The sequence below is a fragment of the Rhamphochromis sp. 'chilingali' genome, assembly GCF_963969265.1.
Source record: "Rhamphochromis sp. 'chilingali' genome assembly, chromosome: 4".
In the NCBI taxonomy this organism is placed as follows: Eukaryota; Metazoa; Chordata; class Actinopteri; order Cichliformes; family Cichlidae; genus Rhamphochromis; species Rhamphochromis sp. 'chilingali'.
The window spans coordinates 25,928,614-25,953,626 of NC_137948.1; the positions used below are offsets into that span (position 1 = coordinate 25,928,614).

General features: G+C 38.2%; 2 protein-coding genes across 8 annotated transcripts in view; one reads left to right on the forward strand and one right to left on the reverse strand.

Annotated features, from left to right (window-relative positions):
- Nucleotides 1-448: 448 nt before the first annotated feature.
- Nucleotides 449-10,509, forward strand: il15 (interleukin 15). 2 transcript variants are annotated; one of them, XM_080880956.1, is made up of 7 exons: nt 449-677; nt 1,587-1,671; nt 5,328-5,410; nt 7,658-7,745; nt 9,007-9,051; nt 9,765-9,896; nt 10,072-10,508. In XM_080880956.1, the coding sequence occupies exons 2-7, from the start codon at nt 1,615-1,617 to the stop codon at nt 10,165-10,167; spliced, it is 501 nt and encodes a 166-aa protein (XP_080737082.1). In that variant the 5' UTR covers nt 449-677; nt 1,587-1,614; the 3' UTR covers nt 10,168-10,508. The 2 variants fall into 2 exon arrangements, with proteins under 2 accessions (XP_080737082.1, XP_080737081.1); XM_080880955.1 differs by lacking the exons at nt 449-677; nt 1,587-1,671 and adding an exon at nt 1,701-2,183 and having other exon boundaries at nt 10,072-10,509.
- A 2,650-nt stretch (nt 10,510-13,159) lies between these two features.
- Nucleotides 13,160-25,013, reverse strand: part of inpp4b (inositol polyphosphate-4-phosphatase type II B) — a 187,305-nt gene continuing 175,451 nt past the window's right edge. For 5 of the 6 annotated variants that reach the window (XM_080879816.1, XM_080879818.1, XM_080879819.1 and 2 more), the window contains 3 exons: nt 24,647-24,759; nt 23,279-23,433; nt 20,853-21,041 (listed from right to left, as the gene is read on the reverse strand). In XM_080879816.1, coding sequence (XP_080735942.1) covers nt 20,867-21,041; nt 23,279-23,433; nt 24,647-24,759 — 443 coding nt within the window. In that variant the 3' untranslated portion in view covers nt 20,853-20,866. Of the gene's footprint in view, nt 15,619-20,852; nt 21,042-23,278; nt 23,434-24,646; nt 24,760-25,013 lie in introns of those variants that run through there. The other variant, XM_080879817.1, reaches the window with a different exon arrangement.

Consider the following 25,013-nt stretch of genomic DNA (forward strand, 5'->3'; position numbering starts at 1 on the left):
CAGGCAAATTGGCGGCCACTGAAGGGAATTCTTCTGTGGCTTGTTATGAATAAAGCATAACCTGTCCTCATTATCGGTGTTATGTAATGACTATTGGAGAGTCTTTTTGTGGCATCTTTCCTCAGTGCAGTTGTTTGTCCTGATGTTTGAAATAAACTGCAAGGCACATTTGGGTCATTCTTACTATTCGGTGCCATTTGAGTCCTAATGACATAATATGGTATATTTAGTGTAAAACTTGTCTAATGCTTATTTCTAAACCATTTTCTTGTATGTTTAACCCCCCTCTACCATAGAACACATTGATATATACACAGGATAAATACATTAAAAGTAAATTACTTTTATTTTAGCACAAGTCACTAAAGTACTATGTCCCCAGTCATGCTTGCTCGACTTCAGTTACAAATATAACTTAAAAAAAAAAAAAAAAAATCTAGATTTTTCATCATTTCTGGATTGGCTTATTTCTAATGTTCCTCATCAAATGTTCTTTTTTATTATTAATGCATGTTTAATACTTAAAATCTTTAAAAAATGTTGTGTCCCTGAATCAACTGTCACCCCTGTTACTCTGATAAGAATTCCATAGAACACATCACCTGATTATTCTTTTAGTCACATGACACTCCCGGATGTAACATATTTTGGAGGGAAAACTTTCAAGAAGAAGACGAGTAAGTACCACTCTTTAATCAACCCTTTTTTCAATGTTTTAGCAAGATTTTGTAATGTGGCAAAGCATAACACGTCCAACCTGTTACGCTTATTAATAGTGGAAACAATTTTTTTTTTGTAATTTTTATAATATGGCTAATAAACATGTTAAAAATGGTTCTTAGTGGTCACCATGTACTAGCTTGTTGTTCATCATACTAGTAGTAATGGCTAAGTTTAGCATAAAATCTCCCCCCTGTTACCGTCACCCCTGTTATTGCTATGCACTGTAACATGAAATTTCCTTGCAGATTTTAAAAAGGGACATTGTAGCTTTTAGAAAATGTAAATATTACTATAACTGTGTATTCAAAACAGTTATTAATAGAAAATTGAATGTCCTGTAACAGGGTGGACATTTGGCACGTCATGGGTAAAGACTTTGATTTTAAAAAATATTATAATATAATATCCTTAGCTGGACCAATACATTTTTCTTATAGGTTGAAAATCCCTCTTTTAGATGAAATGTTAAAATAATTCAAAATTTTGTATTTTTTGATGAAGAGTGATCACACTGAAATGGCACCGAATAGTAGGAATGACTCATTTGTGTAAAAAAATAAAAATTTAAAATTAAATAAAATCCCTCTTGAATGTGCATTTCTGTGAAGTATTTCTGATGACTCATGCATTAAAAGAAACAGAAAAGAAAAAAAAGAAACCGATAAAGTGACGACTTGGAGGAGGAGTGAACGTCTCAACACGACCAGAACAGGGCGTGTGCAAGTCAGCCTGCGAAATCATACCCGTACTCACTCTCGCCACAAGTGTTAATAACACTGGCTGCAGACCAATGAGACAAACCAGCTTTATTATCACAAATGAGGTGCAAAAGTGTAATCTTTGCTTGCTGCTCCGCTGGCTAGGACGACGGCAACCGCAGTCACTGCGCAGATGACGGCGCTCCCGGTGATCCTTTTTCAACTCACATGTCACCGAGATCAGCGAGCTGTAAGTTACATTTTAGTGCGTTACTAGTAGAGGTCTAACCCAAACTGTCGGCTAATCACCTGGAGGAAAACACGGCGTGTCCCCAATTTGGAAGGCTAATCAAATGCGTATATATAGGAGGTGTGTCTACTGGGCGATCCACGTGGGCCCGCGGGATACATTTCAGCTGCTGTCGGTGAACTATGTGCCATTATGGTAATTTGGTTTAAAAAACAAGTAATGCTCTCGCTTTCACTCACTTGCTTTCACTTTCGATTTAGTCAGATGCGGGCTAGTTTGGCAGCCCCTCTTTCCGGTTGTGTGTATATGGGGAGACGCTTCTGCACAGCTGTCAGTGAGAATGGAGCCAAATCATGTGCACGTCCACCACGTTCTTGTTTCTGCCTAACTTAATGTTTACGTTTTTATTCTGTCCAACGCTGTTTGTCAGCATTGCTCCAAACTGCGTCGAGACTGCAGGGTATGGAAATAAATGCGTCCTTGGTAGTACGCGGCTGACGGTTCGAGCAAAGGTACGAGGAAATGATTACCGGTTATTAGTCTTGCCTCCAGTTTAGTCTCTGTAATAGTTTTGTAAACTTGAAGAATGATTTATAGGAAGGATGGTCTGCTTCAAGTAACAAGAAACTATCACGGTTGAAGCGCAACCTTCAAGAAATATTTAGTCGTGATTATCCATCCAACTCCTGTTGGAAGAGCAAGTGTAAGTGCTGAAGAGTACCATCGATAAATGTTAACCTCACTAGGCTACCGTAAATTTTTAAGATACGCGGCTGTTTCATAGTAACACTGAAAATATAGTTCTATTCTTTAAAAAACAAAACAAAACCCCAAAACAAACAAAAAACACCCTTTAACTTCAGTACTACTACAGTACAAATGGAAAACACAAGTACATCTGCAACAGAATTGAAGACAACTAAAAGTACATTTCATCACTATGCTGTTTAAATATTCTTCATAATACTACAACTGCTGAAACATTGGATGTTAGATAACATGCATCCTCTGCTTTGGCCCCGATGGAGATTTCAGACAAAGATCATGTGTTGTTGGTCTGAGTGAGGTGTACCCTTAAGGTGTCTGATTTATGGCCTGTATTTACAGCGCTTTTCTAGTCCCTAAGGACCCCAAAGCGCTTCGAACCGGCAACCTTCCGATTACAAGGTGAACTCCCAACTCTTGAACCACGATCGCCCAAGTTCAGCCTAAAGCTTTTTTTTTTTATAGTTGCCTGACACTGTTGCCTGCATTTTGAGTTGTGCATGGTGGACTTGCTCTGCAATCCTGCAGCCCTAACACTAGTTGCTAGGGGATTTATGTCCTCAGGTTGATCAGTTCTCTTCCAGTCTGTTAGAAAAATGGCTGCAGAAGAAGTAGCTGGAAATGCGCAGGTACTACATGGGCCAGTCGCATTTGTTTTAGGCATTGATGGGATGTTGAGTTTGGTGTTGACAAAAAAAAAAAAATCCACTCATTACTATTAAAAGTAATGCAGCACTCAATACTCAATACTTCATTGCTTGGTGGGGAAAAAGTAATTTGTAACATTACTACCTTGTTGCTCTGTAAAAAGATGTAAAATTCATTGTAAGACATGTTATCTAACAGTATTTATCTTCCCCTTCAGTCCTGATACTCAACACAAATCCCTGTTTGTGTGTGGGACAAAGCTTAAAGGCCCGCACAAACTTTGTTTTAGTTTAGTTGAGATTGAACACAAGACGGAACAGAAAGCAAATTAAAAACCAGGCCAAAGAGATGCAAAGCCGCAGTAATTCTACTGTAGAAACAACTGGAAATGGGTGATGCAATGTTACAAGCCTGACTAGCCATCGCTGCCTTTGTTATCTGTTGAAGATCAGGCTCTGGCTGCTGTGCTGGGGTCAGCATACACTTAGCTTTAGCATCACTTTGGGTTCTGGCCTAACTTTTTGTTAGGATGTTGTCTATGGATGCTTGGAAAGAGCCGATGCTGTGTTAGCAACAGCCTCTTTTTGCAGTGTTTGCACTTTGTTTGTTTGCACACTAGCTGATTATAGCAAGACCCATTTAAGATGTATATATTTCTGTAAATCCCCCCACCCCATCTATCATGCAGATAATGACGTAACTGTAGCTGTAATGTGGCTACTGAATTTGGTGCATTTACAGCTTTAGTTACTGCATTACTGAAAATTGTAAATTGTAGTGTGATTCCAGTGACATGTTAGTTTTGAATATACTGGTTATTTTGTGCCTCGGGTGTAGCTTTAATGCAGAAATGCAGTCCTTAACTAATTTATTATATAAACTGTCATTTAAAATAAAAAAAGGAAATATTTTAGAAATCTGTCCAAAAAATGTTTAAAGAAATTTTATTAAACAATTAACAACAAAATCTAAATTTATTTTAAATAGCCAAATTTGGGTACTGGACCTCAAGTAAATAACTAATTTGGCATCTTAAGTAAAACAGTTTAATTTTGATTTTTTTTTTTTCTGCTTATCTGTAAAACAGCAAATTTTAACATTTTTAGCATTAAAATAATTTGATTAAAGAGCTTGGCCTTGCTGGTGGATTAACTGTCTTTTGCTAATTATTTTAGAGCAGCCGTGGTATAAGCTTTACATTGGATGATGTCTTAATCTTTTTTATTTTTTTTTAAAAGCACTGTATAAATTGCATATTGGTGGTAGTGTGAGGGCCTCAGCTTGTACATCTGGAATAAAAATGGAGTGCAACTGAAATAATGTAGGTTTCTAATGAGTGTGGGTTGCCTCCCTTTAGAGGTTTTCTGGGCACACCCAGCTGTTAGAGCTTGTAATGCATTGTAGTCCATTTGGCTGTGGAATGCCTTAGTTTCCTCCAAGAGGGACTGGTAAATATTGCTGGGAAAAAATAGTGTCTGGATTAGCCAAAGAACTCCAGCTGGGTAACTCTGGTGAGAGTTAGCCACAGGAAGACGGGTACGTTTTTGTTTTTTGGTTTTTTTTGTTGCTGTTGTTGTGTTTTTTGTTGTGGGTTGTTGTGTTTTTTTTTTTTTTTTTTTTTTTTTTTTTTTTTTTTTTTTGAGGGAATTGCAAAGCATTTAACCTCTAAAGTGAAACTGTAGCTGTTATTTACACTACATGCAAGTTGTGAGTTCTGCCCGATGAAAGCAGGTTGACTTTCTGCACTTTGAGTTGCACCTCGTTTGTGTATGATGATTACGGAGTGCGGTGACTGTGGGTGGGCACGGGGTAGTATTTCTAGCAGTGCAGGACAACAGCTTGAATACACTATAAAAAAATTACTATTTGAGTTTCAGTTAATATTTCATACTCATTCTGTTGTTTTAGTAGATGCAGAAAATAGAAGAAGAGAACAGAGTTGGCTTAAAAATATAGGAGCACAGCCTGTAGCAGATGAGCAAATGGTCACAAAAGACTGACAGAATACAGAAATGTGCAAACTTCAGAGAAAATGGTTATGTATCTGTTATTGCTATTCAGCCATAGAAGTGGAAATTATTTACCACAGTGTTACACAAAGATGGCTTGACATATTTCTGTTAAATTTCAATGACTTTAATTGCATATTTATCACCCATTATATTACAATTTTAAAATGGTGACCTAAAAGATGTAGATGATGATGATGATGATGATCTAATGTTTTCCTGTACAATTTCTAGAGGGGTTTCCAGATCCAGCTGACCTGTAAGGTGTGCCGAGAGAGCCACAAAACTCAGGTGTGGCTTTGTTTGTTAGTTCTGAGGTAGGCATATAGTGTGTGTGTGTTGTGTTTTGTGTTTTGTTTTTCTTATGAGTGTACTGTGCTTAGTAGATTTATTAGATCACCTGTTATTTAAAAACAAGAAAACACAAATAATTTAGTAAGTCTGTCAAAAAATTATGGAGTGCAAGTAAATAGCTGTCATTTGGCATTTTAATAAGAAAATTTATGTGATTTTCGATTTTGTTTCTGCTTTTTTCCTTTTGCAAAACTGTAAACTTGAATATTTATGAACAATGCCAATAATGATAGTATTCATTTGGATTAAATAGCTTGCACATACTGGTGGATTAATCATCACAGAATCATAAAAAATCAGAAATTGTCAGTACTGTTAATTTAGGACAGGCCTGGCATAAACCTTATATTGAGTAAAATAAAAAGAAATGTAAAACAGCAAAATAATATTGAAAGCCTAACCTTTTTAAAATTCCTACAAATAAACAGATAAGTACATCCTCTTAATTCTAATGTCTTACATAAGGATATAAGTCATCTGTTTCTCATCAGGGCTTAGTATCGGGTCAATATAACCTGAGGTAAACAACAAAGTTTTCCAGTTGAAAAGTCGAAGTTCAGAATTAGAGTTTTGGTTTCTGGCAAAGCTTTTAAAAAGGTCATTTACCGACTGATCTGTGAAAAGACTTCAACATGAAATGTTGTGCTGTCTGCATGACTGTCTGCAGCTCGGTAGGTAGTGTGGTCGCCCCATGATCGGAAGGTCGGGGGTTCGAATCCACTGAACGGCTACCCTGAGGTACCCCTGAGCAAGGTACCGTCCCTCCCCAGGCGTGATTTTTGGCTGCCCACTGATTCACTGAGGGAATAGGTTAAAGTCATTTCAGCCTCATCTTCAAATTATTCACGTCCTCTCAAGACCAAGACTCAAGTCCAATTACAACATGCCAAATAATTGATCAGTGTGTTATGTTTTAAAGCGTTACACAGATGACCTTCATTTAAATACTGATTGCTACAGCAATGTACAGTAAATGTTTTGGAGGAACTGATTCACTGAGTTCAAAAGATGGCGACTATAGATTTTACTCTGAGCTAATAATAGGTCTGTGACGTAATTGCAGTCTCCCTTATCAGAAAATGATGAGTGAATGAATGACTGTAAAAGTGGTTATTTTAACTGGAATATGTGAACTGCTAAAATGCTAACTGTTATATATTTCAGTGTTTGTAACATATAGAAGTTTGACTTGCTTTGCTCTAAGCTGTGACTTTATGAATGAGGAAATAAACTGGCATGTCAAATAGCTGTCCACAGAATGTGTTACCATGGTAACTAGGTTGAGGTTGAAGCTTCCTGGAACAGAAAAGCAAGAGTTTACCTTTCATCACACTAATTGTTAGCCGGACCTGATTCCTGGTATGGGGCCCTGGTCTCCAGTGTTAACACAATGCAAGTGCCTTTCCAAGAACGGTGGTATTACAATAATACAGTCCAGGACCCACATGCCAGACTCTGAAGAGCGGGCCAGAGTTCATCACAGTACAAGTAGAAATGTTTTGTTTTTGTGAAGGGTCGTAGGGAAAATGTCTCTTTTCTTTAAAAAAAAAAAAACAAAAAACACAAAAAAAACCCCCAAAACAAAAGGGATCACTGCATAGATCGAATATCCACAAGGCCGATTAAGTAAAAGCAGCGCAGTAAAGAGCAGGCCAGTAACTCTCCAGCTTCAAGCTACTACTGCTAAAGGCAATTCTGCTAGCTATTGAGGTGTGTGTGCGCGTGCGACACTGCTTCTGTATTTTGGTTTAGGTTTTTGTCAAATGAAACCATAATATGCCATGTGATGTTTATCTCAGGCTATAATTGCTTAACTTTACAACATAGTAAAGGCTATATTTAAAAAAAACAAACAAAAAAAAAGTCGTAATACCTTAGAATTGATGGGGGTTTACTCTCTTTTTGCAGTGACTGAATGACTGTATAGTGTTAATTTCTGCAAAATGCACTCCGTGACTGAGCTGATGGTGTGCAGTATGACAAAAGTACTGGACTTTGGAAGTTTGACACATTTATATTTCAATGTCTAAACTTCAACTGTGTTAGTTTATTAAATTTAAACTGCATTTCAATCACTTTTACTATATTATTACATTTAAATACCCATATTGCTTTCCCCAGTAGCAGCTAGGTGCAGCAAATCAGTTGCACCCAACAAAACTCCATATTGCCATAATTGTTTCTTTCTAATTGTATTTTCATTCTTACAGCCTCTTGAGTACGCCTACATGTGCCAATTCTGTGAATGAAGCAGGGGATCTACGGATATGTTTGAATGATCTGATTCATAATGTGAAGGTGAGTGGTTTCATTTTAACTCTTTGGTAACATTGAGTTTTTATTGTTAAAAATTTGTATGACATTTAAAAACGACATACATTTGTTCACTGATGCTGACTTAAAACAATAAAAAAAAAAAAAAGTCTGTTTTATTTATATAGCAGCAAATTGTAGCTCTAGTTATGTCAGAACTAATGGATAGTGGACAGTTTACCTCTACACTGGCAACAGTCTGGAGCCTTTACTCATTATACAGTCACTGGTTACGTCATTATTTATGGATATAGGCAGAAACGATGATCAGCTGATGCTAACAGACCCGAAATGTGTTAAGGAAAAAGTTTCCCACCGCATTACACCGCCAGCCTGAACACTGACACAAAACAGGATGGATCTATGCTTTCATATCATTTAGACCAAATGTTGACTCTTCCAGCTGAATGTCATCAGATCTTTTATTGCCCAATTTTATGATGGTGTAGTAACTGGAGTTTCAGTTTTGTGTTCTTAGCTGATAGGCAGGGCGCTCGGTGTAGTCTTCTGCTGCTGTTGCCCATCTGTGTCAAGGTTTGATGTGTTGTAGGTTCAGAAATTCTCTTTTGCATAACTTCCTTGTAATGACTGGTGATATGAGCTACTGTTGCTTTAACAGTTTGAAGCAATCTGGTTATCTTGCTTTGCTCTCATACTCTTCACCCAGAGAACTGCCACTCACTGGATGTTTTCTTTCTCACACCATGATTAGGAGTCAACTTTATTGTAATTACACATGTATTAATACAGGGTAACAAAATGCAGTTTGCATCTAATCAGAAGTGCAAGAGCAGTAAGCGCAATAGGAGCAGATTATGTATGTGATCTGCAGACCTTTGTGACAGAAAAGTCTCAGATTAGTAGTTTGTCTTTGCAGCAACAATGCATTTAGATGTGCTGACAATGTAATTACATGATTTTGATATCTGCGTTTTAATGAGTAGCTGAATAGGTGTACCTAAGGAAGTGACTGATGAAATTTCTGGTTGTTTGTCCATCAATCAATCCCATTCTCATTAACAAGTGAACGTAAGAGCTTAGAAGGAATTTCTAAAACTTTGGCACAAATGTTCACTTGAACTAGTTAAAATTTGGTGGTCAAACATCCCTAGGGACTAGAAGGGTGTGTTTTGTTTTTGTTTTTTTTAATTCCACCAATTTCTTATATATATTAACCTGGTTGGTTGTGAGAAGCACATCTGGTGAGACAAATGAAAATGTTTATTTGTTTTTAATTTCTTGTCAGAAATCTGATGCTATGCTCTACGCTCCAGGAATTGAAGACTTTCCAGTAAGTTTTTAAAAAGTTCAGTTTTGATTTCTAATCATCGTGTGAATCGATTACAAAGTGCTAACAAGTGTTGCGTGTATGTCCAAATCCTGGAGGTCTCTTTAACCTCCACTCCAAAGACTAAACAAAAGGAATCACACATTCAGTTTACGGAGTGCTATAAAAGGCACTAACACCATGCCCATGCTTCTGTTTCCTCCTTGGTAAACATACCTGTATTCAGATAGCCAACCAACACAACAGCCATCCAAAGCATGTAGAAGGCAACATGTTCTTTGTTGGAATGTTTTGTACAGCGTACTCTGGGCCCTGTATTATGAATTCAACATACCCATGGAGCAAGTTTGGCTGTTACCATGGTGATGTACCCCAGTTAAATAAACTACCTTCATGGTACAGAAAACAGAATTAACCTTGATTACCTGGATAATCTGATTCCTGCTTCGTAATATGGGCCTCTGGTATCATCTTGAGAAGGGAGTGTTTAGTAAATTTTTAATTTTGGTGTTTGGCATTATTTATAATAATAATAATAATAATAATAATAATAATAATAATAATAATAATAATAATAATAATAATAATAATAATAATAATAATTATTATTATTCTAAAGCCTGTCATGATAAAGTAATTTTATTTATTTTATTCCTTAGAAATGTAACTCGTAGAACATTTTCAGGAAATGCTAAGAAATTTTCTTGTGTTTCCAGGATTTCTGTAAAAAGATGGTGCTGAAATGTTACATGTTGGAGTTGATAATGGTCCTTGATGAGGAAGAAATTGGGCGTGGTTCACAGGAATGTGTCCGTGATTTCAATTATAATCTGCAAACAACAAAAAATGTAAGTTTGACTTCTTCTAAAAGGATACATTTAAGAGTCTTTGCTTAAATGTACAATCAAAAAGATTTTTTTCACATAACCACTGCTGAAGCTTATTACCTTTCTTTAGCTTTCAGTTGTAATTGTTTGTATTCATTTGAGGAAAAACAAATCTTTAATTTTTGTCTCCTGTTAGGATCTGTGTCCAGCATGTGAAACGTACACGCTTCAAAATATTACAACATTTATGGACAGACTAATGGACCTTTTGGAAAATCTCAACTCTACATAATATTATATAATGATGTAAATACTGTAAACTACTACTGTGCATTTGTGTAGATTTGTAAATAACTGTTTTTATCGCTTATGTTGCTACCATACGTAATAATAAATTAAAGATGTATTTTATGCTATAGGCTGATGACACTAAATGTAGCATGGCATGTCAGTGCTACACATCTGGCCTATTTGTTTTTAAATATGCTGTCAGTGCCACAGCTTTTAGCTATACTGTATATACATAATGTTATCACACTGCTAAATAATTTCCCCCAGGGATCAATAAAGTATTCTGATTCTGATATACACTACTGAATAAAATGTACTGATACACCTAATGGACTCTAGTATCTGAGTACGTTCAGTATATGCTTACTCCAGTGTTTTGTCTGTGAGGTCTTCAGTTCTGCATTTTCCTCTCTGGCTGCTACATGTGCGGCTTGAAAGTCTTTTGTAAACTTTATTTCTTTTTTACATTACATGTTAAAACAAACTCTCAACTGTTACTTCACGTACTGTTGAATACATGGGAGATTGTATCTGATACACAAACTGTTCTATTTAATTTTGTTTGATTCCGGGTCAGCATCAGAGATGGAGCATTTATCGTGCAAGTGGCAAGAGAGTCTTTAGTAGATACTCAGACAGGAAAACTGCCATTAACATTCTGTATACAAGGGCAGCTTATCTGCCAACTGCAGGCTGTCTACAAAGTTTGTGTGTAGCATGCAAACCAAGCTTGCCAGCATTAGCTCATAGCTTAACGCCACTGTGGTATCCAAATCTAGCCACTTCTATCGGGGGGGAGTAGTGCATTTTTTTTTTATTTATGGCGCCTTTCTACAACCCAAGGTCCCTGTTCAAAGCATAAAAGAACAGCATTGGAGTCAACAACTGGAATCAATTTTTAAAGAGTAAGTCAGTTTAAACAGATGGGTTTTGACTTGAATAAGGGAAGAGAGGCAGTATTCGTGATCTCATGAGGAAGTGAATTTCAAAGTTGGGGAGCAGAGTGGCTGAAAGCTCTGATCTACGGGCAGCCAGCGAAGCTGCTGAAGACCAGTGATCATAACTCTGTGTGCGAGTTATGATCCAGGCTGCAGAATTCTGGAGGAGTCAGAGATTGCGAAGGGCCTTGTTAGGAGGACTGAAGAGAATTACAATAATCGATCTCAGAAGTGACGTGGCTATAAACAAGGATATGGGGGTTGGTAAGGAAGGGACAGACGATTGATATTGCGTAAGAGGAAGTAGGTGGACTGGTTGATACGACTATTACGAGACTGAAACGACAAAGTTCTGTCAAGGATGACACTCACACTCTTAAACTGAGGGGAGGGAAAGATTGAGGAGTTGTCAATATTAATGGAAAACTTGTGGGATTTGGTTTAAGTGGAAGCTCTGCCAACTAACACGGCTGCAACCAAAATGCTAATGCTAAAAATTCAGAGGCCAGGGCCCTATCCTAAAAAGGAGAGTTCAACACATCCAGGGTATCGTTCGGTTATCTAGATACTTACCCTAACATTGGAGATCAGGATAAAAGGTCACATGAAGCTGGTTATATTAAGTCATTAAATTAACTCAGCGTTACCCCTGTGGCTTCACATGAAAGGGGTGGTGTTAGTCACACATGGGCCTTTCATAGATCATGTGACTCTTCTTCCACAGAAAATCATCCACCAAGACCAGTGATGTTATCAAAAGTGATATAAATCTCGAAACAAACTCAAAACTTGTGAAAATAACGGGATGAATGCCACAGAAAAATCTTCAGTTAATCTGTTGCTTTAGGGCATGCAATAAATATTGTAATTCTACTTAATAGTTTTAAGTTGAAGTGAGTGGACTGGTGATATTAAAGATTAGAGCTCTAAAAACTTTAAACTGGATACATCTAAGCTTTAAAGCTTACCTTCCCTGCTGATAAAAGGATATGTGGAAATTGCTTCAGTGTGTAGCAGGTCAAAGGGAAATTAATGTGATTGACTGAATAGGTATTCTTCATGTGTGCTCTCTGTTTCCGGGGGTGTGGAAAAAAACAAGACTCAAGTAGAACACCAATAGACATTTAGTCACCACATTAAGACATTCCTGTGGCAAAGTGACACACAGTTTCCGGTTCATTCAGTAGTCCACAGTTAAGGAAACACTTTAGGCCTCCCCACTGTTCACGTACATGGATGTGAGGGATCTTCCGGGAGTGGTGACGCTATTTTATGGAGAATTGATTGGCCGGCAGTGATGATTTCTTACCTGTTGATCTGTAATTGGTAACTTGCTCCAGAGCAGATTATGTTCACAGCGTAAGTTACCACAGCGATTTACCCCATCAAAAAGTGAGACACCTATTTAGTACAGAAAACCCAGGGTTAACCCTGAAGTCACATGGATAAGCCAAAATCTGGCTTCGTAGTGTAGGATTCAGACTGTGTCCGCCTTTTATATACAGACTATAGTGCTGGCTGATCACTTCACTTAACCTCTTTTTGAACTCAAAATGCATGCAGTCATCTCAGAGCCGGAGGGTAAACACTGTTTAAGACCAGCCTTTATGTGTACATAATGAGTATTAAATGTACCTGTATATTGTTCACATGTTGAAATAAATTAACAATCAATCAATCAAAGAGCAATTAAAAGGAGTCCCACTGTGTGCGGAAGTGTAACCAAGGTAAAACAAAAACAGATAAGTACAGTTTGCCAGTTGGCAGTCCTTCCAGAGCTTTCAACTGAAGCTTGTTACAGTTGCATTCCAAATGTTTCCAGGCTGAGTTAAAGTGGATTTTCTGTGTCAGATGTCTTACAAACACGCTGTCGGTGTCCTCATACAACTTTGGCAGAGCTGATGTGTGAGGGCAGTTATTCATTTGTGACGTGTGCAACTCAGTATGTCTTTCTGGGAAATACATGAACTCTGCATTGGACTAGAGCCTGAGAGATTCTGACATGTCACATATAAAGAAATGTGAAAACTCACACAAACTACACAACCAGCAGTAAAACATTTTTAATTTTTTTTAATTTTAAACAGACATTTCTAAATGTCAAATGACATACAACTTATTATTTGAAACGAGCATAAAAGCCCAAGGTATCAAACCTTAGAATAAAAAAAAAAAAAAACATTTAAGAAAAATAAATAATATAAATGTACTCCGTAGCATTCAGAAACTGCGTTCAGTTGTTCAACATTACCCTGCCCTTCATGTTGTTTAAATATAGTACAACCCCAGGTCCAAAACAGAAACGTATTTTATGTTTTGAAAAATGTAAATTAAAAAAAAAAGCAATGATGTGCAAATCGCATAAGCCCATATTTCATTCCTGCTGAAAAAAAAGAGAAAATTTAGTATTTTAAGAAAAATATTCGTTCATTTTGACTATAATGGCAGCTACACTTCTCAAAGAGCTGGGGCAGGGCCATGTTTATGTAGCATCCTCTTTTTCGTGACTGATACAGGATTCTAGCAACTAGCATCAACAGTCCTGGGTCTGTATTGGTGAGATTTTTTTCTTTCATGATATGTCTTCAGCTGGTAAATGATCGGGACTACCAGTTCAGCACCCAGACTCTTTTACTATGAAGCAACGCTGTTGGAACAGCTTGACTGTGAGATTTAGCATTGCCTTACTCAAATATGCAAGGTCTTCCCAGAAAAAGACGTCTGGACGGGAGCATATGTTGGTCTAAATCCTGCATATATACCTTGGAGCATTGATGGTCCCTTTCCAGATGTGCAAGCCACAAATTCCATAGTTACTGATCTATTTCCATAACATCAAAGAGATCCTGATGGCATGCAGCTCAGCATTGATAACAATACAGATGCTTACTCTCCTCCTCAGTCCGGAGGATGACCATGTTCTCCAAAAAGAAGTTTTCCACTGTGCCTCTGTCCATTTTGAACGAGCATTGGCTGACAGAAGGTGGCGGTGTTTCTGAATCATGTTCATATTTGACTTCTTTGTTGAATGACAGACCTTTAACCTGAATTTTTGGATGGCATACTGAACTGTGATCACGGACGATAATTTCCGGAAGTGTTCCCGAGCCCATTCAGCGATTTCCATCACAGAATTGTGGCTGTTTGTGATGCAGTGCCATCTAAAGGCCTGAAGAGATCCCAAGCATTCAGTATTGATTCTGAGGTATGTCCAGAGTCTTGGAATCTTTTGATGAGAGTTTTTAATACACAACTTTCAGCATTTCTTGGATGTTCTGGATGTTCTGAATTTTTTTCCTTCATAATCTGCAGCCACAGGTCTTTGCAGTTTAGTGAACCTCTGCCTAGCTTTACTTTTGACAAACTCTGCCTCTCAAAGATGCTCTTTTTATACCCCATCATGTTGCCGCCCTGTTGCCAGATAACCTAACTAGTTGAAAAATATTCCCCCAGCTGTTTCTTTTAGTATCACTTACTTGTCCACCCTTTTGTTGCCCTGTCCCAACTTTTTGAGATGTGTTGCTGCCTTCAAAAATCAACCAATTTTTATGATGAAATGATAAAATGTCTCAGTTTAAATGTTTGATATGTTTTCTATGTTATGTCATGAATAAAACATGGGCTAAATTGCCATTGGGGTGCAAAGCTAGAGGACAGTGTTAAGCAGAGGGAAATTTGTAGACTTCAGTCAAAAACCAACTGAGAATCTTGAATCTGAATACTGTGTTTCATCAAAAAACATGTTGATATGATTTCTTGAGAACAGCACAAGTTGTTCATTTTTTGTTTAACATCATACTATCTTTTTAAGGCCCACGTATCCAAATAAAGTTTTCCCTGTGGAGAAAAACCACAGGGAACGTGGATGTCCGCAAAGATTACGGAAACTTTAAGAGCTGTTACAAACATAGGTCAGCGTTTCCAAATATTAACTTTTACCGAGTGAACGTCCAAATGCATGGTCACCGTAAACAAACAAAATAGCTAGTCACTTGAAAACTCTTCTTTTAGGCTAGTTATCTCTCTCATACGCTGATATATGCACATTATGTAAGACTTTGACTTACCCACAAGTTGTTCTGCTTAATGTTGCTTAAGTTATGACCAATGTATGGTGAGGTGGAAAGTGCATTTATTTTAAAATGGACCAATTTTTTTAATGCCTATGAATGTACCCTCATTACACACACACACACACACACACACACACACACACACACACACACACACACACACACACACACACACACACACACACACACCTCCAGCAACTGTGTTTCCTATTAACAGCATATTTTACATACTATCATTTATGATCTTTAATATTTACTAAAGAATAATAATACTGAATGACTAATTTTACAGTACGTGGCTTTTCTCCTCAAGAGTCAACTTTGCCGTAAGTCCCTTCTGGTGGTCGGTAGCACTTGGGAAAGGCCATCAGCTGCAGCATGTTGAAGGCATATTTCCTGCATTTAATATTCTTTTGAACATTCTCAATGCGACATCCTTCTCTGATGATCAAGTGATGAAGGTGAAAGGTGGAAAAAAGAGAACAAAAAAGTAAACATGAGTGAGGTTTAAAATTAAGTTTGTGGTATTAATGATATACACGCCTTCAAAAAACAAACAAAAAAAAGAACCTGAACATTTTGTGCACTACTTTGTGGCTGCTTTGGGATAAAGAAAGCACAAAACTATGCAGTAAATATGGGATCCGTAGTGTTGTTGTTTGCACATTAGTTTGTAAGTGAAAGGTTCCTGGTTCAGTTCTTGCTAGAGACACAAATCCCTCAAGGGTTTATGTCAGGAGGGGAATTTAGTGTGTCAAATCAAACCTGCAGAGCAACCTGCTGTGGGGCGAATAGTTCTTACAAGTATTCTTGGATAAATGGTTCTCAGAGAGATGTAAATGAAACTGAAGATTTTTCACACAGCTGTGAAACAATACAAGAGAGTGTCGTGGTTAGTGAAATACATATTGAGCACAATTGAGATCAGTCTATTGGTGCAGGCCTCCACAACCGGCTAAGTTTCTCCTGTGGGAATTAATTGCCCAACCAAACTCGTGAGTTGGAAGTCAGGATAGGATACTAAACAAAATGTCACCAAGGGGAAAACATGCAGAAAATCTCACTTCTAGGCCATTTGATGGGCTAATTATTCACATTTTCATACATTCTCCATGTGGGAATTAAAGGCATGCAAAACAAGGAAGGCTTTTAACAATTCTGATGAGACATTTTCTGTTGTCCCATTGATTTGCAAGTCCAGTTTCATGCAATAGTCAAATGCATTTCAAAGCAAACATGAATGGCTTGTTGCTTGTTGCTGCTGTTGGTGGTGGTTCATACTTATATATATCAGCACCCAGCTGTTTTGTCCAAACTGACCCTTGTATTCATTTAGATCAACATATAGTGTATAAGTCAAAGGTATGTGGTTAAACCACCTGACTATTAAAAGTTAATCCTCTCCCTCAACCAGTCCAAATCCAGAATTTTGAATGGCTATTGAGAAATATTATTGAGTCTGACCGGGGTAATGCTAAAAGGAGAAGGCAAGTTTCCAAGCGGTCTAGATAAACCATTAAAAACATGTATTTTTAACAGAACAGCAGGACTCTTAACCAAACAGATCTATGACCGTTTGACCCATGTGGAGCTACCTTCTCATTTAAATCAACTGTTCTGTGTTCAATCCTCCCATCTGAAGCTCCGCAGTACATCACATCCACTCCACAGATCCACACACAAACTCTGATGTCTGTTTGTCTCTGTCTCTGCTATACTCAAACTGTGGAACACTTGGCCAGCCTTAACCTTATGCACAGTTTCCATCTACGCCAGTCTCCCATTGCCTTCAGTGAGTTATAAACATTTTGTTCCATTCCAAATTAGACACAAGTCAGAAAAAAGTAGACCCAAAAGCAGGACACTGTCTGTGGCACGTTGGAGGACAGCTTTTGGGACTGTGCTAGCCTCCCCTAGTTCAAGTAGTTACACAACTTCTAGAGAAGCACAGAGTAACGCTGCAAGCAAGGCAACTGTCTGATCTTTGAGAATGACGGCTTATGATATCAATTACCAGTACCCCCCCCCCCCCCCCCCCCCCCCCAAAAAAAAAACAAAAAAACAAAACACAATAAAAAACAGTTCTCTAAGTAAAATAATAAGAACCTCGACAGTTCAGGAGTCAATGGTCAATGAACCGTACATCTCATATGTAGACATCTGGGAAAAGGTTTATTTTTTATTCTTGCAGTCCCGCAAGCACAAAAAAATGTGTGCATGAGAAGCCGTGGGAACATGAGCTACGCCCAGTTATGATTTCAACTCTTACTGTATGTGTGCAGAGGTATGTATTTCAATATATATACAGTATGACTACTTAAGAAATGCCCACAGGGTTAGGAAGAGCTCAATGCACTGCAGACAATACATGTCAGTAGATGAAACAAAAACACACAGCCCCACAAACAGTGCACCACATATACAGAAACGCTATCAAAGACATCTGTCTTCAGTTTATTTAGACTGTACAAATGCCAGAGATCTTTCAAAATAATTTTTATGTTTGTTTTTGTTGTTTGATTAATATGTCTGTATATTTAAAAGAGTTTCTAATGTTTAAAAAATGTTCCATCTGTTATTCTTGTGTGTTATGACTAGGGATGGGTACCTGTATCCGGTTCTGACATAAGGTAGTAACCAGACCGAAAAGCAGCGCAGATTTTGGTGCTTTATTTCGGTGCTTTTTTTTCCCTGAGATGTCATACACTTCGGATTCTGGGCAATCATTTTACCTTTGCAAGCGTAGTAGGCGGGCCCAGGTATGTACGTTCTTTTAGAGCAGAGCTACAGATTAAAAATGCCCAAGGCGAAGCGGTCAAAGTCTGGCTGTACTTCACAGCAAAAGATGCAAACTCAGCAGCCTGCAACAAGTGCTTTAAGCTGATACTGTGCAAAGGAGGTAACGCCTCGAATCTGATGAAACACCTGGCGACGTATAGCATTTTGTTAAAAGCCGAGAAATGCGCCGTATTTGATAGCTTGCTGCGAGACCTCACACCGGGCACATCTACTGCGGGTGTGGTGCCTGTTATCGGACCCGGAGTTAGCAACATCCCCCAAAAACCCGAAGAGTAGAGTCCTGGCCCCTAGCCCTGCCAGTGTAGCAGAAATGATGACGGATGATGATGGCAGCAGCAGCCGTGCTTCTCTGCGTGAGTAGCTTAATGTTGTTCGTGTGTAATTTACGTTGAGTAGGCTAATCACGTTATTACATTAATGCACATAAGGTGAACTAGCAAACATCATCATAGCTACATGCGGCTATCTTCTTGTTTGATGGCAGATGCTCCCTTCACCCTGGCCAAAAAGGCTAAAATGACCAAAGAAAAAGTGGAAAACAGTTAAACATGAGAGGTTTTTGGACAAAGTTTGTGTTTTTTCCATTGTTTAAGCACTGCTTCCTGCCAAGAGTGATGCCATAAATCCCCTATAGCTGCAGAAAAGGCTGACATTGTTATCTTTTTCCAAAAAACCAGCTGAACATGAGAGGTTTTTGGACCAATTTTGTGTTCTCCATTATTTAAGCACCTGTTCAAGCACCGTTTAAGCACCGGCACCGTTTAAAAAGTACCGGTTTGGTACTGGTATCGGATAAAACCTAAACGATACCCATCCCTAGTTATGTCATCACACACAAGAATAACATAAGTTTCTATGGTGCCGTGTGTGTGTGTGTGTGTGTCAATTTCTGTTCTCCTTCGCATTTTCCAAAGCTGTCCATTGGAGTCTGGCCTCCAGGCCTTGTGTTTGACATCCCTGCTTTAGTTCATATAGTAACGTATAGCTTCTAAAAGCTACAAACACTGTTTATAGTAATATTGGTGGTCTTTGTAAAATGTGAAGAAAAATCTGAAATCAGCCTAATGCCCTCGCTGTCTAGCCCCAGATGTTTTTTCCTTAGCCTCAGATCTCCAGAATAAAAATAAGTCAAATGTTTATTAAAGGAAAGGTGTCTGTTTGTCAGCAGCTGTAAACCACTGAGTGAGCTCCATTCAGCTCAGATGAACAAATTGGTGGCTGCTAACCTGCTAAGCGCTTCAACAATGGGTGTAAGAAGCTTTCTAAAAAAGTTAATTCTACCTTGTGACAGGAATGTTGCTTGTGCATCAAAATGACTTCACATGCAGATATATTTGAGATATGTTTCACAGATCACAGGCCAACAAGTCATTTACAACAGTACGTAAATACGGGCCACACAATACCGGCTTCAGATGTAAACTCAGGTTGGTGAGTCAGTAAGTGCTTCTAAAATATTTATTGTCTCAAGTTAGGGCTGCTGTCAATCTCTGACACACTGAGCCAGAGACTCAAACACACCTCTCACGCTCTGTCACACGTCTATTGTCTCATGTAGGCCGAATCAAAAAACAAATTCATTACTCATGACGAAGCTATACAGATGATCAGGACAAGAGCGAGAAATATCCAAAAATCTATCACGTTGATTTGTAAAAGCAGCAGCAGCACAGCCTCTCTCTCTTTCTTCTCTCAGACCATGCACACAAGGGTCACTTTGTATGTCTAACTCTGAAACTGTCACGAGTCCCAGGAGAAGACCAGGGCCATACAAAACCAACCTCAATGCTGAAACCTTGTAAATATATACTATATGTGTATATAGACAATGACTCAACAAAACAAATGCGTCGAGACATTGTCACTGATGATATTTTAGTTAGAGTTAAAAAGACAAGGAAAAAAAGATTAGTCTGTGTATTCAAAATCTGCTGTGTATGAAATAAATCAAATGGAAAGTTATTATTAAAACACTCAAAAAAGACGGAAAACATAAATTAACAAAAGAAGAAGTAATGTACCGGTGAAGACGCGCATCATTAGGTGGGCCCAGGACAGACTCCAATAGAAATAAGCAGAACACAAACAGATGTACATCTGTGGCTGTATTAAATATTATAGCTGGCATTCAGTAGTTACTTTGATGGCAGTTTAGCTTTTATAGCATGAAATGCTTGGATCTGATAAATAATATCGTGTTTTAGTAAATATATAAGTTGAGCCACTGTGGCAAACAGCTGATACAGAAAACATATAAAATGTAAATTGTAAAAAAACAAAAACAACAAAAAATAATGTGCCGATACAAAGTTTGACATCGCCAGCATGTTTCAGTAACATGTTGCTAAAAAGATTTGCTTTTCCTAAAATAAATGATTTGGCATTTCAATAAGTTATCTAGCTTTCGAGATTTGCTCAATCTGCCCTCACCCCCACAGCGTTTCAAATGAAAAGACGAGATTGGGAAAGAAGGGAGTGTGCACAAATGTGTGCTTACGCCACATTTGTGCCATACGTGTAAAAAAATATATAGTCAAAAACACATTGCTGAAAGTAACATGTCCTTTCATGACCATGAGTAGTCAGAGAGTACACTGACGGATGGACTTGTGCATTCTTGCTGTTGATTAAAAAAAAAAAACAAGGAGTCTGGTTTGAGCCATGGGAAACAGTCTCATAATCATACTTTTGGCAGTTAGTGTGATCTTAATGTAACTCTCAGGAAGGCATTTTCTTGTCAGATAAAAACATCTGACGTTAATGCCCTACAGCCTGAGTTTGACATTGAATTATTTGCTTATTACCCGTTAATCCGCAGTACCCCTACTGAAAAGAAGAACTAGTGAACACAGGAAGAAAAGCAGTGAGTAGAGATGTCATTGTCAACAGTTTATTGATATTTTGCAAGCAGAAAAACAAGACTTAAAATGAGCCACACAACCAGTAAGTGGGAGCTAACGAGCAGCAGGGCAATGGGATAAAAGTGTCGTGATGCTGGTTTGTTCTCTGTCATGGCGCCAGCCTCAGGGTCCTCCCACTGCCCAATGTCTCCCTGGGTCAGTCGACTGCAGGAGTGCCCATCAGAATGAAAACAGAACGAACAGAGACAGAGTGTGAAAACACTAGTGTTAGTCCAGTATAGATGCTGTCTAAGTAGGCTTTCTAGGAAAGGTCAGTTGATAAAGAGACCTGACAGGGCTAGTAGCACAAGGCCCACTTAGACCCAGAGGTATTAGTACAGCCTGAATGCAGAATAGCAGCCACAGACAAGTAGACAGTGACAGGTGGAGTAAAAGTGTGAGAACCATGCCATGAAAAACACTGCAGTGTAAGCCATGAAGAAATGGCCTGAGTAAACAATCTTTTTTATAGCAGCAGTTTGAAACATGAGACTTGTTTTTTCACATAGCTGATTTCCTTTCTGTGAAATCATTCACATCAGGCTTAGGACAGATTAGCATCACTGTATGAATACGGTCCTAAGTAAACAATCTTTTTTATAGCAGCAGTTTGAAACATGAGACTTGTTTTTTCACATAGCTGATTTCCTTTCTGTGAAATCATTCACATCAGGCTTAGGACAGATTAGCATCACTGTCAGCAGCATTTAAAATATGTTTAGCAAATAGTGGAACTACTTAGACGAGCGAGGACCTTTGTTTTCATTTTTCTCCTTTCTGCCCCACCTCATATCTTTTCACTTGTGCCAGATATTCCAGTCGGTCAGATCATCCTGTTGTCCTTCTGTGTCTTTGAACTTTTGTCTCCAGTACCTCCCATCTCCTTTTCCCTTCTTTGAAAGATTTATTGTACCCTTGTGAACTCTGGCGAGTATATTCTGCAACCTATCTGCAACACTTTTTGCTTTTTTCCATAAATTCATTAAAATGTCCTTTGTTTACTGAATTCTTTTGCTTTTGGCGTCTGATTGCAAATAATTTTGGAACCACTTTCAGTTAAAAAAACAACTGCACAGATGGGGAGAGGGACAGGAAACATGTCGTCAACCAGTCACAATCTCACTCGGACTGACTGCACTTGTAAACAGATTTCTGAAGATTTGCAAATATTTGCTGTCTAATTCATACATGCAGACAGATTGCGAACAAGCTGCAATCAATTGGAGTCAGTCTGCACTTATATCTGCAACATGTCAATGCATTTAGTTGCATTACGGGCTTGACTGACGTTTTATCATTTTAGATATCCATCATGGTCCTTTCACTGTAAAATTCACTATACTGACTATTCCTTTTCTTCCTACAGTAAAGCAGCCGTATGGCATGTGTGCAAATCTTTCAAATATCACAAGAATAGCCCTGGCCTACCCAAGACAGAAACTTTATCTTTAAAATGTTCCCCTCACAGTTTATACATCTCTGCAGTCACAAGCTTAATTAACTGGGGTTCTCACTGAATATAATTTGGTACTGTTTTGGTTCACAGCTTTACATTGTTTCTGTTCATTTGCAGTTTTAGGAACAACCTTTTTGTCCTGATTGCACACTGTAAACCATCCCATCAGTTAAAATGTTACTTATTACTAAATGTTCTTGTATAATTGTATAATTGTATTAAAGCTGTGTTTGTGTCGTTAAGAGTTTCTGTCTTCATTCCATCACCTGCCATCAGCTGTCCCATACAGGTCAGTCCCACGGACATTTCAGATGTGCATTTCACCAGTGCCCTTGCCAAAGTTATGCAGTTAAACCTCATGAGATTTAGGCAGATGTGAATGTTTCCCTGCTGGCAAACACACAAACACTAAACTACAGGACTAACAGGAACATGCATTGCTGCCTCTGAATGTGTGAAGAATGGTGATGATGGTGGAGGGAAGGGAATGTTGATCATGTAATGGTGATGGGCTGGGAGGAAAAGTTGCAGATAAAATGCCTTTGATGTGTGTGATGGGTGGTGTGGATGCAGGTTATTACTTGTAATACATGCTTGTAATGACAAGCCTACTTCAGGCTTATTCCATTCTACTGCTAAATGTAGCAAGATTAAGAGTGTGGTAACGAAAACATTGGAAAATTGATATTTTTCTAACTTGCCTGTAATAGTATCTAGTAAGCTTTTTAGAATTTGAGTTTCAGTAAAAACAGCCTCGCATGTATACTCTGAATACATAAACCAACAAGATCCTGAAAGTAACTTCACTTGAAGAGAGGAGACGACGGCAGAAATCTCTGATCACCAAGATATTTTTCGTTGAGCAAAAAATCCGCATTTATGACTAACTTTTTAAGTGCAGTCTGTTTAGGACTGGCTTCTGATGCCTCCTTTAATACTGTCTTACCTGCGCATGCAGTCCAGAGCGCGCACGAAGAAGTCCTTGCTGAGCTGGTGTTCATCACGTAAGAGAGCGCACTGCTCTAGAGTGACAGACATGGATGTTCGGTCTTTGGCACTTTTACAGCTGGTAAACCTGATGCCATTTAACCTTCGGCAGATCTGGTGGAAAGTGGATGAGGGAAAAAAAAAACCAACATCACCATCGGTTTGGCATACATCATGAAGGCAAAATGTTGTGAAGTGACTCATCTCGTTTTACATATCCTGACGTAGACACGTGCACACATCTGCCACGTGATTAGTGTTTTCATTTTTATGTCATCCTTGCTTCACTCTGATGCATCCCTAGTATTGATTACCTGCAGAAGGCTCACTTGCACGCATAAAAGCTCGAGAAGGAGCTTTCGCTCATTTCCATCTGCCCTGGCATTACTCCTCATTTGCCTTTGTAGTTTCAAGTTACTCATTATTAGTTGAGGTGTGTTTTACTTTTACCTCTGCCAAGGATGATTCAGGTAATGTTCACGTGCGTGTGTGTTATCATTCTTTCAAAAGTTTTGAATGAATTTTGATAAAACGTTGTAGGGATGTAGACTGAGTTTCTGTTAACAGTCCATTAAAATTTAGTTTTCATCCATGAGGTCTTCAAATTCAACTTCATCTTTTAAAAACCAAAATGGACCAAAAGTCTTATAACTTCATTAAATACGATTCTTACAAGTGTAGTGTGTACTGCCAACAAATCGAATACATACAGTGGTCCCTCGCTAGAACGCAGTTCACCTTTCGCAGTTTCGCTGTTTCGAGGTTTGTTTTCTTTTTTTTTCCCCTATAAGAGCGAATTGTGTTCTGCGTCCTGATTGGCTGTAGACCATTGTCAATCAATCTCGCGCCATGTCTCCTGCACAGTACACAATGCGTTCAGCTTGTCAAATTTACATAAATCTGATCGCTTAGCAGTGTGACTGTACTGTATGTTTGTAAGTTTTCTCCCCAACAAACAACAATGTTGACGAAATGTTTTGCACCATCTATGGCACCCGTGGGCGCCTTTGGTTTTATTCTATTATACTGGACTTATTTTTCTATGAAGGTTTGAACTTTGAGAGTGTTTAAACAGATTTAAAGTATCATGTCACATTTGACCTCTGACCTCTCCCTCAAGGTCAATAGATTTATCTGAAGAATCTGATCTGAAGTGATAATAATGCCATATTGAGCTGTTTAAAACTATGTTTCTCTATAAAAGCCTGCTACAAACTTAAAGTATGCTTAAAAAGAACAAAGAAAACAACATGAATATATAAAAAATACAATATCGTTCCCTTCAAAGTAATTACCATCCAGACAGTAACAACAGTAGAAGCCTCACCGTTCCAGCAGTCCACAGTATCTCCACATTCTTTTTCTTCTTCGCGACTACATTCTGGCCCAAAGTTTCAAGTAATTCCTTTATGTCGGTCTGTGTCTGAAAACACGGTAGACCTGTTTGCACAAAACAAAAACAGAGGTTAATGAAGACAAGCTTCAGGCTGTAGATCAGGTGTGGATATTTCTTTCACAGAAATGTTCTACATGTTAAAATTCACGGTTGCTTTATAAAAGGTGTGAACCATTCTAATGGGATTATAGTACACATTATTCACCCACACAAAAAATATGTTAATACTGTTTTCTGCACATAAACACCTGAGACCAAAGATGAAGATGTTTCTTTAGTAAAAATTATTTTAAAGTTG